At 27.5% G+C, this 14,795-nt stretch overlaps 1 protein-coding gene across 7 annotated transcripts in view; it reads left to right on the plus strand.

The window, feature by feature from the left end:
- LOC107440397 (irregular chiasm C-roughest protein) overlaps positions 1-14,795 on the plus strand; it is a 441,495-nt gene that overhangs the window by 238,072 nt on the left and 188,628 nt on the right. For 6 of the 7 annotated variants that reach the window (XM_071181523.2, XM_071181525.2, XM_043046457.3 and 3 more), the window contains one exon: positions 9,414-9,463. The exons of the other annotated variant lie outside the window; for it this stretch is intronic. In XM_071181523.2, coding sequence (XP_071037624.1) covers positions 9,430-9,463 — 34 coding nt within the window. In that variant the 5' untranslated portion in view covers positions 9,414-9,429. The remainder of the gene's footprint in view (positions 1-9,413; positions 9,464-14,795) is intronic. 7 annotated transcript variants of the gene reach the window in all.

A 14,795-nucleotide genomic window follows, 5' to 3' on the forward strand; every position in this document is an offset into this window, starting at 1 on the left:
AACAGAATAATAATAGAAGCTTTTACTTACTCAAAAAATAAGAAATTTTTGGTACTTAAAGTTATAAATAGATTATTACCGTATTACGTACTTCTAATTTTGCTCTTAATTTCATAGTTAAATTTTTTTAAAGAGTTATAAACCAAAAGAATTTGAAATAGTGTCATTGCATTTCAGCATGATGTAAAAATTTTACTTTTCATCGGGTTAAATAATCATGTTTTTTCATTATTTTTTCAATATTTTTCATCAAGCTTTTCTAAATTCTGTACCTAAAAGATTCACATTTTTTAAGAAAATCAAATGATAATAAGGAAGCCAAATGAAAAGAATAAATGTATTTTTTGGCAACTTTAAACATTAGTTACAAATATACAGAACTAATAAAACTCAAAGCAGCTTTCTTTAAAAATATAATTAATATAGTATTCTAAATTATTCCTATAAATAATTGCATTCATTTTTTTAATTGGTATTGTTTTCTAAAATTTTGTTTTAACTTAATATATTAATTTAATTTGAATGGCAAAACTTTTTTTATTTATTTTTTAATAAACATGTAATAAAAGCATTTTATAATCGAATTTGTTTTAAAAAATACCATATTTTTTAAACCGCAAAGTTTTAGTTTTTCCTGTTATAAAATAATGCAATTATTTTATCACCTGCTGTTTTATTTAAGAAAATAAATTAATCTATTAAATTTAGCTAATATATGATAAATAAGCATTCTTAATTGTTTATACTTTTCTTCAAAAAAATTTGAAATTTTCCTTACTTCAATTTAAACACTAAAAATACTTATTTTAATTATGGTTCATTAAAAATTCTAAGTGTTTGATTAACTGCGAATCCATTTATTTATTTCTTGAACCAATAAAGATTATTCCCTTTTCAAAGTACAAATTAAATACTAATTTTATTTATTTTTAAAAAAAATTTAATCATGTTAATATTTACCATAAACAAATAATTTCTAACACCTTCAAAGTTCTATTCATAAGCTTTAAATATTTAATAATATTTTGTTTTCAAAAGCATTTTAAAACACTTATCTTTTTAATAAGAATTAGAAATTGGAACTCTTGCATTTTGTCTCTTCAATTACCTTTTTTTCCCATTTCCGGATTAGTTATTAGCTTCGTTATTAATTTATTATTGATGTTAAGGAAACGGTAATATACTGGTTGATTACGAAATGTGTCGAAAAAGATAAAATATTTTTCGTAATTAAAAATATATCTTCTATAAAACCGTAATTAATCAAGGTAGGGAAGCTGAATTAAATAAAAGATCATCTTTCTTTTATTAATTTTTGTCTACGTTGCTTTAAACTTTCCTTATTAATTTTCCTTCGGTTTGGCATGGAAAAAGATCGCCAAAAGGATTATCTTGTCACAACAAATATTTGGTTTACCATTATCTTTAGTAAAAGGTATCCATTATATTTGCTCCAAGCATTTTATTTTCATTTCAAAGCATCATCTTCTTTTTATTGATGCTTCTTGCTAAATATATTGTTTAATATAATATTCAATGACATCATGGGGTATAGTATTTATTTGATTTTGAAGAATTGAATATATGCTGGATTTAATTTTTATTGTGCATTGTAGATATCTCTATCTAATCTATTTGTTTTAAATTGTATATAATTAAATTTGTAATTGCATCATTCAAGAATGAAGAATTTTCAGAATTCTTGAGCTTAAATTAATTTACAAATAGTAATATAAAAGTATCCTCATCCATATATCCTTCCGAGTTGAGGATATGTTTTTCAAATAAATATAGATTCCAAAACATTTTCAACATTAAAGACAAAGTATATTAAAGAAACAGACACTGCATAAAAATTTTGCCATTTATGGCAAAAAATATTAATTTATAAATTTATATTACATTTATATTTCTGTGAAATACATTGTGTCTAAAAATTCACTCAAGAAGTAAATTTTGATTGAAAACAGATTTTAATTCAAGAAATGCGATTTTTTATTGATTCAGGAAATATTATAGGGATATGTATAATACCATTTAACATATAATGTGTGGCTAAATTTCGTTGTTGCATTGCTCAGTATTCTCTTTTAAGGCGTGGGGTTTGTCAGCTTGTTTGTATAATTCTTAGATGTAAAAGAATGTGTTCTACGACATTAATTCGCACGATGCGAACAGGTAATTTTGAAAACTGGGAATTACAAAACTGGTGAAAACTCTATATTGATTAAAATAGCACTCAACAAAAAAATTTGCATTGTCTTTTTTTTGCGCACCATATATAATAACCTTAAACTGCCAGCTTTAAAGCTGCCTTCTTTTTTTTTTTCTTTTTTTTTCGTTTGAATTTCGTTGGAGTGAAATTTAAATCTCGTGGTAATTTTGGGGCACTGTCTATTTACATTCAATTGCAAAATTACAAATTTATTTATAAATAAATAAACGCATTTTTTCGAATAATTAATAACAGTTACTTTTTTTAAGAAAAATATTTATTTCTCATGTGCATTATGTATGTAAAAATTCAAGTTTTGCAAACATTTTGGGACAACATATGTATTTCCAATTACGAAATTACACACTTATTTGTTATAATAATTAATAATAGCATTATGTACGCACAATTTAAGTCTTGCAAACATTTTAGGACAACCTATGTATTTCCAATTGCTAAATTACACATTTATATACATTATACTTTAAAAGAAATGTTTCATATATTAATTAATAATAGTTTCCTTTCAATAAAAAATTATAATTTTATTTTTATAACGTCATTCTACTTTAAGTTATTCCTAGAATACTACAGAATTCCTTACTATAGTTGTTAATTCTTTGAAGGTAAAGAAGTAAATAAATAAAAGTCCTTATTGATTAGGACCTTTGATAAAGCGTTGTGCTCTGGGACTAAATGATCCCTAGATACAATGCCATGTTGATTTAATCGATAGGTCTTCTGCTCTTAACTACTTCCTTCTTTTGTTTGCCATAGTTGACGTTTTTTTTGTGACTTTTTTTCCGAGCAAAATCAACTTGGGTGCTTGGCTATCTCACTCGAAAGAAAGGCAGACGATTTTTATTCAAGCGCTAATTAATTTCATCGTGATTAATAAGTACCTGTTGATCTAATTATTACACATAAATTACTACTTCATTTATCTTAAATTTATTTTTATCTAAAGAGGCTTTTATGTTCTTGAGTGTTTCTTTTTCTGGCTATGCTATTTTCATTCCTTTTGCTAAAGTAAATTAATCCTAGTGTAGATATTTCGATATTAAGAGATAAATTCAAGGATTAAAAGTAACTCAAAAACTAAAATTAATACGGCTCTTGAATATATCTTTTTATATGGAAGTATCTACACTACTTTTAATTTACCAATAGATTAAAAGTAACATAGGAAAAAAAGAAGATTATCTTTTAATATGAAAGAATCTAATTAAAAGTATAGATGTATTTATTAAAATATGTATTCAAGAAAAATGTAATAATTTGGGATTTTGTTGACTTATTTTTAATGCTTGAATATATGTTTTAATATAGAAATATTATCGCAAAAGGAAATTAATAGATATTATGTATTAAAAATAATATAAAATATTCAGGCAACTTCCAGCTGTTAGCGAAGAGAATTTAGTGTTAAAGATTTCACAATAGCCTAAGGGGGGCTATTTGATTGGCATTGAGCTCCAGCCTCCTTTATTTCCCAGGGAAACTGATGTTCATTGATTTAAAGCTACGCGAGCCTGCAACTTCCTAGCCTTTAAAAAATGTTAGTACAGTATCTTAACTACTGAGACCTCACGTCTCAGGAGGATAGTTATAAGTTAAATTTATGTTTTTTATTTTAAATTACTTAATTTTTGAGAGAGGAGTATTATTTGGTCGATTTTATAAGTTCCATCCAGTTTTGTGATAGATTGCAGTATTTTATATTACCCGAAATATTATAGAATAAGAGGAAGAATATTACTCTATTCTTCCTCTTATTCTATAATATTTTATTATCACATTATGCCCCCAACGTTTTGTATAAGTGGGTAAAAAGAAGAAAAAAATGGTGGTCCATACATAAAAAGTTGAAATTGTGTGCCCGAAAGCCATGTTGTTATGAATGCTAATTGTTGTTTTCACCGATAATCACGTGTCTTTTGCATTGTTTCTACTGTTTTCTTGAATCAATGTCTTCCTTCTTTAATTCTCAACACAACTCGGAACTCGACTTTTACGTCAACTACTTAGTTCCTTTTTTTCGAGAGGACAAGTTTGTCACGCCTTAAAAAAACAAACAATAAAAAAAACACCATAACAGAATTCTAAGACCTTTCCCACCCCAACACCATTCTTTTTGTTCCCCCTATCCGTGATTGGATTTCAAGGGGAAAATGAGTGAACGATAGTGCTCCCTTTTCCCCACCATTTGCAACACTTCCCTGCTTTTTTTTTCTACTTAGAACGGGGTTTTGGGGTGAAAAAAGTGAAAGGGAATATAATAAAAAAATCCCTAGGCTAGTGAAAGTTTGGTAGGGATTTAAGAGTAATTGAAATGCTCTGGATGACTGAGTCTTGGACGCACGAGCGCGAATAGAAGAGGACGTGAGCAGCCTTGCTCAGCCCCAGTTAATGGCAGTTGAGGCGGCCTCTAACTTAACTTTCTTTTCTTCCCCGAAAAAGAAATTTCTGGGGGTTACAGCTTTCAATAATAATTTGTTATTTATAGATCTTAAAATAGATATTTATCTTAAATGCTAATTAAGGATTATTCTTTTAGGATAATTTCCTATCAAAAACATTTTGTTTTTCTAAATATAAAGTGAAACTCTTGTAAGGAAAGGAAAATGCTTGTTGTATGTTAAAGAAAAAAAATTTATTAAGTGTACGGTTATATTGTATAACCGTCCTTGTACAGCTGACTTAATTTTGAGTTTACGACTACTAATGTTCAACTCCGTAGCCTAGAAATTTTAAACAATACAAGGTAACTCCTGGCTCAAGTATTATGAGAAATTCGCATTCGTGGAGGACTTTTTTATTGAACTAACCCGCATTTGTGTTACATGTACTGGAAAATCACGAAACGCTCCTACGGTCAACCTGATGGTAAGGGAATTCTAACCCATGATCCGTCTACCACTGAGGATATTTTTCATTAGAACTGCGGTCGTTGTTAGGTGGGTTTGGAATTCGTAACGACCAGCTATCGCTGGGAAGCGAACCCGGGAGAGGCAAGTGCTCTATCAGTTGAGCCACCATGGCTCAGTGGAAACAAATTTAGAGAAACTGGTTTTGTTTTCTATATAGTATATGCTTTCAAAAAATATCTCTCTCCTGTTTCTGATGACACTTGGACAAAATAAGCTCACCAGTCATTAGCCTTGTGAATTAAGTCAAGAATTAGTGCTTTTCGTTGTCTCAAAACCTCATGGATAGATTGCAGAACCACTCATTCGTGAGGCAACTTCATCAGTTTAGACATGGATCTGAAGGGGGAAGGAAATTTTCTATATATCCCTGTTTCTGTGGTACTGATCAGCGATCGATATTCCCCTCCTAAAACTATATAGATCGTATAAACAATATGCAAGCTTATAATTTTACGGGGTAAATGTGGTTCAATATCAAATTTAATGTGTGTAGAAATAAATGTGGTAATAATAAAACATGGTAAATAATTCATACTTTCATACTACTCATTATTATCTTTATGAAATTGTTTTATGTGTTTTATACATTAAAAATATAATTATTAAAAAACCTGTAATTAGATTAACTGTTTCTTCAATATTTTACTTATCAAATTCTATAAATATTTATATCCTTATTGATAAATATAAAGGAATTTAAAATAGAAGTATCCATTTCGGTAAATTTAAAATATGGGGCTTAAAAACAGATCAAGTGTTAAAAAATGAAGACATATTTATTTGCATAAGTAAATCATCAATATTTCCAAAAATGCCGGACGATTTACTAATGCCATTTATAAGTTTGATAAATAGTCCATAGGCTAAATCCTTACGTCAAAAACATTCGCAAAAATTTATTGGATTTTAAAACTTTGAGAACCGCAGAAGATGAATAAAAATTAAAAGAAATAAAAACGCTTGCATGGAAACTCTTTTGATTGAAACGTATGCCGCTATAGTACACCGCTTAGAAAGATTAACTCAGATTGGAAAACATACATTCTCCGATGAAAATTAACGATGAAAAATCCTTTTAAATCCAGCACAGCTTAAATCCGGAGGGAAAAATTGCGCATTTTCCACAAACCTTTATAAGTGCCTGATAAATATTTTGATATATTTTTCGAGAATGGCTACAAGGGGGGTGGGAAGCGAACTGCGTTAATCTCATAAGCCGGAAAACTTAAGGAAAATTTTCTTGGCTGCCAGAAATGTGGCGACATATTGAGAATTAGCATATAAATGCTCTCCGGTCCTTCGCATATACTTAACGCAATATTGGGGCGCCACACTTTTAACAATGGCGCCCATGCAAAGACTCCGGGAGGATTTGCTTTCCATACCCAACCTTAATTAAAGCAAATTCCAGGAGTTGAATACAATTAGAATGAATCCAGAATACTTGTAGTTCGGAGAAGGCTCCTTTTTTCCTTTGTTGGCGCGATTTTTCCTTAAGTGAATGTATATATTAGCCAATATCCATGTAAATGTACTCAATATATTTTTTTTTCTTTTAGAGTAAGAATTGATTAGCTTAAAATTATACTACCTGAAGAATGTTCTATTTCTTTTATTCAGACGCTCTTTTTGCATAGATTTGGGCACATTCAAACTTCTATTGTTGTTGAATCGGGTAAAAAGTCAACTTTTCCAAACCGACGGGGAATTTAAAATTTGAATTGAGGCGAGAATATAAAATAAAAAAAAATGTTTACTTCAAAAAGCGTATAATGGAATTTTAAGCTTATTTTTTAAAAAAGTAAATGTCGAATGGCGATTTAAATTTCTTTTGCTGAATAAATATTGAAGAGTTAAGAATAGATGAGATAGAAATCGTTTGAGTATTCAATTGTAAAGCACTTATTTCTGTAACAGACTTTTGGGAAAACATAATTTAGAACAAAAATAGGCTTATTTCTTATGAAATCTCTTTATTGTATCAGTAATAAATGTTTACTCAAATATAAACCATGCATAATGCAAAAATTTGCTGAGTAGAATTTCGCTATCTATTATCTACCATGCATAAAAATTTTGTGAACATAAAGGCACAATTTTTATATCAAACCAGTTTTAAAATTTCCCAGGAAAACTGTTATACCTACAAACGTTTAACGGAAATTTATTTTTAAAATTTTAGCCGTAATATATAAAAAAAAAACTTTTAATGTGTTTTTAAGATTAGTACGAAATTATAAGAGAATTTTTAACATTAGCACAATGTTTCGAAATAAATATTAAATATTACATTCAAATAAATAAAATATACGTAAAAACGTATTAAAGTCTAACTTCATTCAGATAATTATATTTTATTAAGCTAATACAAACATATATGCATTGTCATTTATTGTGTATTTGTACAAAAATTTTAAGTTGTAAATGAATTTGAAATTTGAGTGTAGTTTTTTAAAGATTTAAGTTTTCAAATTAAAATAAACACCTACATTCGGAGTATCAATTCATGGCTTCAACTCTACAATATAATTTTTAAGCAGTTTGAAACGAAAATAGTAACTCCTCTCAGTGATTTGTATTTTTTCCCATTATAAATCGAAATTAAATATTAAAAACTAAGAATGTATTTTTCATTATTTCAGATCATTTCCAATTTAAAAAGTAATGAAATATTTTAAGTCATTGTTTGAGCCGAGCATTAATGATTATTTTAATTTTTTTAATAATGTAAGAACAAAAGATTTAAATTTTAGTTTTAATCAAATGTTTCTTAAGAATCTGAGATTAAGTAGTTTCTTTTTAACTCAGTACGCAAGAGATTTGATTTTCTTTTCTTTTTCAGGAGCTTATATACTCAATAAAAGATTAATTAATTCTTCCCCTAGCTTCATTTCTTATTTATTTTTGTACTATTAAATTTCTTCTGGGTATTTAATGCATAGGTTTCATTCAAAAATTTCTTTAATTTTGAACGTAATAAAAATCTAAATTATTAGTGTTGAATATCATTGATGAATTTGCAACTACATCAGATTTTTTATTTATATTTCATGTGAAATAAAGGAATCGAAACTAATCTATTTTGCTAATTTAGAAAAATCAGGTTGTAGTACAATAAAGCATTGAAGTTTCATTTCAAAACTTTATTGTTGGATATTAGTTTTTAAATTATGCCGAAGAAACTGAAGAAGAATGAGTTCCAAATGAAAGATAAATTTTCTATCAAAAAATGCAAAGTTTTAGTAATATTGGTCGATTAGTTCCTGTGAAATCGAATTTTAAAAATACAAAATTTTTTAAAATTCAATTACTCAGCAATTATTCTATCGTTTTTGCTCAAATTTTGAACTTTTCCATTAAAAACGGCATTGTTTAAAATGATGTGAAATATTGTATACCTTACAATTCAAAAGTTTTCAACTATTATTAAATAAAAGTATAAATAGTTACTTTAAATTTTTTCTTGCATGGCATTATCTGTCACTAAGTGAATTTTATATTCTGTGTGCAAATATTTTCCAAATCGCTTAAAAAAATTCTTGAGATATGGCGAATCACACAAAAAACTCCTGACCAAACTATTGGGACCATATTTCCCAAATTGCGACTATATAGAGAGGGTCAGAAATCAGCTTAAAAATACGTTTTGTGTCTGATTTTTAACTTAAAATATCGTCGGCCCTACCAATTAGCATAATTGAGATCGCCCGCCCCCCGCGATAAAAAAAAACATTTAAATTGAGTCCTAGAATGTGAAAATACGAGCATTAGATCTAAAGCTATTCAGTGTAGTTTGTTTTTATTATTATTACTATTATTGGCACTGGACAATAAGATTTGCTCTGCTAAAGATGTCACGTTATTTGTTCTCCTAGTTTCAAATTTAGTTAGAGCGTTTGTCAAAAGATAGCGCTACTACCTAAAAGAAACTAATTAGGAACAACAGTGGGGAGTAGATTAAGAACTAAATTAACAGACGCCCGAACAAATATTTCTAATAAAATCAACTGACATTCAGCAAAAATAATATGCTTTTAGAGTAGGTAACATTCTTTTTTAGATGATGGCTTTTAGAAGAGGAAAATATTTCACATATATAGTTAGTTGAAATTGCATTTAAAACTTATATAATCCATGAAATTTTAATGTAGTTTATTTTAACACTTCAAAATCATATAGTCTATCGTTGAGTTAACTGATAACTGTAAATGAAATAATTTTATTTGCAATTTTGCTCTTAAACTAATTTGAAATCTCTTTTTTTTTAGGCTTGAAAATATATCAATGTCAACCGTAGAATTACCAAAATATAACTCAGGTAAAGTATTTATTTATATAAGTGTATATTTTTTGATTTAATATTGCTGTACAAATTATAGAAAATATCCTTTTCCGTTGTTTAATTTTTTATTACATTGGATATATTTCAATAAACAAATAATATATTAGTTTATCTTTCATATATTTATCAGCGTGCAACCACAAAACGTTTCAAATTTAGATGTTAAGTCTAAAGCATTTGAATGACAGGTCAAAGAAAGTCTTTTTGTTCCTGATGGCGGGAAAATTGGGGCAAGTGTCATCGGTCAAATAGTCTGGCAAAATGCCCGGGTTAAGATATACGTAATAGGGATTTCCATGACAAAAGGGTGCTACATTCGGCGATTCATCACAATTTTTATTTATTTATTTATCTCTTGCTTTCTTATCTTTATATATTTATTAAAGCTCATTTTTTCATTATATATTTCTCACTAAGGTGTATTTAATTCATTACTTAGTTAGTAGTATGCATATATATATGCCTTTATTTTATGTACTACCACCTAATATACTAAAAAAATTAAAGAAAATATTAATATATAATAATTAGAAATAATTGTAAAACTTCATTAAAAATGAAAAGAAAACAGTAACTTTTTTTAAGTTTAATACAATCAAGTAGCTTTTTTTATGATCAACCAAGTAGCTTTTTTTATAACCAATCAAAATTTAGAGCCAAAAATCGAAAGTCTATTGTTCTTTTTTTCTCTTTGGTACACCTTGGTCTTATTACTCCCTGTTTTTTTTGCCAGCTACATACCCTTTTTTTAAAATACAATATTTGTGAGAGATCTTTGTTGTTAAGTTAAGCCATTAAATTAAAAGCAAATGAGATTCGTAAACTTAGGTTCTTCGCTACATATTTATATTTTTTTTAATTGCGTTTCTGATATTTTTGAAGCAAATAAATTTTAAAGTTTGATTTCCTTATGAAAGAAATGAAAGTTTATTACCATTTTTGTGTATGAACTAAGATTTTTTTTTCTGTTTTTTCTAAACAGAAATAAAAAATGTTTCTCTAAAGTGCAGTACTTGACCAGTAATAAACCTCCTAAACATTTATAAAATATAGATTAAAATGTTAAAGTTAATAACTAAAGTGTAAAGTTAAATAGTGTTAAGTTAATAATGTAAAGTTAAATAATACCCTTACAGAAAAGACGATCCCTTTACGAGAGTTTAGCATTGTTGCATTTTTAATATAAATCCCTGTTCAAAAAATTAAAACAAAATACCATGGATTTTTCGCTCTTTACATGCAAACCAAAAATCTTGTGATGAAACAGGTTAAAATTCGAAAATTTTTGCTGAATTCTGTGAGAAAAAAATACAATTAAAATCAATTAAATTGCGTTCCATTTTAATTTTCATGTTCCAGTCTAAAAATAAATCACAAATACATAGTTCTCAAAACTCTAAAAATTTTCTTTTCGATATCATGCGTACTCACGATTGACAGTTTAAAAAAAATTCTGTTTTAAAATCTCTACAATAATTTTTACATATTATTGCTTTTTCGAAAGAAAAAAAATATTTATTGCAAAATTAGAGGCAAATTACTCTAAAGAGCAAAATTAGCATGCTATAAGCCGTAGAAGCTTTCATTGCGAAATCAGTGTTGTGTCTTTATTAATATGATCTTAAAAAAGGATGTTTAGTTGGCGTGTTAACAGATGAAACAAACTGGCATTCATCCCAAAAGTGGCAACCCCAGTTTTTCTACTACGTTTAGAGAAGCTTTTCTTTTACTAGAGAATTATAGTTTAGGGATTTTTCGGGGATTCGCGTGTGAAACGTGAACTCCGAGAACATTGGCAGATCATTTAATTTCTCGCAGCTTCTTTTTAGTCAAACCTTTTTTTTTTGTTTATCTTCACTGTAAATGAAAAATGGCGAGAAAGAAAATTCACGCCCTTTTATCTCTTATTTCACTTATTTTAGAGCGAACTAGTCGTTTAAGAAGTTTACAAGTCAACATTAAAAAGCTCAAAAAATTGTGCGGTAATACAGTGCGGTAATTTTATCAGATTTTTTTCTGTATGTAGTTTTTCGCAAACTTTAACTAAAAAGTTTCTAAAAAGTATCATACTATACAGAAGTATTTCACTGTATCTTAAAAATCAGAAGAATTATAAATTCATGTAAAATATTCCTTTTGTGTTCACGTTATTGAATATGTTTCAATTAAAAAAAAATTTCAAGAAAATAATTTTAAAATTCTTAAAGCCAAGAATTATTTACATTATTTAACAATAAAGTTTGCATAGTTTTAAAACTTCGGATAGACAAAAGGATTTTTTCCAGTCTAGAAAAAAGTCAATCAATTATTGAATTCAGTTAAAATATTTCTTTCATGTTCGCGTTATGAAGCAAATCTCAAAGAATAGGTTTATCCAAAGAGTTTGAAAAAAGTATTCAAAAAATTCTAAAATAAAAAATAGATGTTTAGAAGGCTATGTTTAGAAGAATTGTATAAGTTTTAAACGTTTAATGAAAAGTTCAAAAATATTTTTTTTTACATTGCATCATCCATTTTAAGTACAAGATACAAATTACTGCTTTTTAGAACAAAAACTTTATTTAAAATAAACGGTTTAAGAACTGTAGCATTATATTTTATCTAAAATAGCCATAAGAATAACCAATGGTGTTTTTTTTTTCTAAATCAACAATCATGCATAATTTTCGCATACTAAATTATATGACTATTAATAAAGTTAATCCCCTTAAAAATAATTAGATTAACTTAAAAATGATACCTATTCCCGAATCTAATAGTACAAAAAACAAGTTCGTTATCAACTACAAAACTACATTCTACGGCTTAAGACTGAAAGATGAAAAGTATCTCCTTTTTTTTTTTCTTTTAATTCCGAATCCTTTTCTACTATATCTTTTTTAAATAAAATAAAAAAACCAGGGCTCTTCAGAGGAAAGAAGGCTTTAACTACAAAAAGGAAGAAAAAATTTAAAAAATCACAGACAACGGATCCACAAATAGAGGAGACAAAGGAAAAAAACAAACTATATCTTCCCTTCTGTAAAAGAAATCCGATACAGCAGGCTGTTTCGTCCAACCCTGTGTAAAATTAATGGATCTAAATAAAGCTAGGTTCTTCACTTTACGATCAGTTCAAGAAAAAACTGCGCTGCGATGGTACTGGCCTGCTTTCCAGGTAATCCTGCCCCCATCCCTTGCTCCCACTTTTTCCCGAAACTGAGATTACAAGAGAAGAAAACAGACTCTTCTTCTTGGTATTTTCCCCACTTTTTAGACAAAGCTTGTTTAAAAAAGAGGGTTTTGCTTGATTTTTCCAGCACACATTCAGAAAAAACGAATAACAAGGAAGTTGAGAGTTGTACATCTGAATAATTTTTCGGAGAAGTTTTCTTGAAACGTTTATATTGTACTAAAACTATACTTTGAATTATAGTAGCGTCATAACTATTTTACCATAAATAAACATTTCAACGTACCCCGCATTACAGTTTATTACTAAGTATGAAATCCCTAAAATTTATCCTGTCTTTTTCATTTTTTCTTATCTAAGTGCACTGTAAAAAATTCCAAATAAATTTAAGGCAAATTGGGTATATCAAACGTAAAATCCATTTTATCGCATAATTCATTTTTACCATTAACTTTTATTAGTAATTTTTTCAGTAATATTAATTTAATTACAGTGATTCGAAGATCTTACAGTAAAAACTACTGTAAAAGTTTCGGTGCATTATATTCTTTGTCTCGTAAAATTTTACAGTGAAAATGGATTTTTCTGTAAGAAGTACCGTAAATCAAAGTATCGATACTTTTTAACGGTATTTCAATCAGATATTTTTTACATTGTATAAAATAAACTCACTTAACTCATAGTCTATAAACATAACTTTGCATCATTAAATACAAATTTACCTTTTAAAGTACTTAATCAGTGATTTAAAACTTTAAAGAATCTAATATGGAACTGATGATAAAAGTACTAAAGTACTTATAGAAAATAATTTTTACAAAATTCGTTTTTTTCATTTTTCTGTGAATAGATTATTTATTTTTGCTAAAAAAATTTTAGTTACAAGTGGTTAAAACCTATTTTATTAAAAATTAATTTAGATTATGTGAAGTAAAAACTTTAGAGTGCCAAAGAAAAGTATGTAGGTCAGCAATATCAAAATGTTAATATATTTATCATTTAATTATATCATATAATAGTAAATTTATCGGATATTAATTTTATTTAGTTAATTAGTCAACTACAATGATCATTTATTTATTTCCATTTTATTGCTCGGTATAATTTTTCGTATCAATGCATTCTCAAAAACCTGTTTTTAATTTTAACAAATTTACCTTAATTTTGAAAGATAATGTGGTGCAAATTTACTGCAACCTTAATAAGATGTTAAATTGAACAAATTTTCAGTTCTAGTTGAACCATAGCAACATGTAATCAAATTTAAGAATTAGATAATGTGATATCTTGTGTTTACATGAAATTTGAGCGATATTATAACTACACGCTCACAAAAAGTATGAAAATTAATTCAGTTACCACCCGATTATGAAACAAAGCTCTATTAAAACACAAGTCTTTAAAAATTGAAAAGTGATCTGAAAGGAGGAAAAAAGTTTAAATACATCTATTTTTACTTGAATTTAACTCTTTGCCAGCGTCGCCCGAATCCAGTTCTGGCAACTACCACGTGCATTTCTTGTGATGCCCGAACTGCCTTAGGCAGGACAAAAATTAAAGTTTCTATTTTGTGAAGCCCGAGCAGAGTTCGTTTCCACTTTAAGATACTTAATTCATTATTTTCCTAACAGATGTCATTACTTGTCTTAGTTTTTCAGCGATTACGACTGCTGTCGAAGGAGGGAAATATGGGGGGGGGAGGTTAGGATATACCATACTGTAAAAGAGTTCTAAAAATTATGTATTGAAAATCATATTGTTGTGTTTTTATATTATGTTATACTAGTAATATTATATTTAGCTTCTTTTCTGTAATTGAATAAGATGTGTGTGTAATCCGTTACTTTTTTATGTGTCCGTAAAAAGTTATGAATACAGTAGTTATTGCATTTGAAATTTTATTTTTGCAATGAAAAATGTTTTCAAGCTTTTATAATAATGTAAAGAACAAAATTAAACAGTCAAAAAAAAATTCCATTTCTGGTCCATTTTTTCTAAAATATATGTCCCCGTTAAGGGGTTAATTTTTATGAAATTAATAATTGGTCCGTAAATTTTAAAACATCTTTGCTTAAGCGCATTACAAACTTTTATTTTAAATCAGAAAAATTTAATGCATTATACTTAAATTCCAAA

Source organism: Parasteatoda tepidariorum, chromosome 8 (genome assembly GCF_982258835.1).
Source record: "Parasteatoda tepidariorum strain Cologne lab strain chromosome 8, Ptep-v5.0, whole genome shotgun sequence".
In the NCBI taxonomy this organism is placed as follows: domain Eukaryota; kingdom Metazoa; phylum Arthropoda; class Arachnida; order Araneae; family Theridiidae; genus Parasteatoda; species Parasteatoda tepidariorum.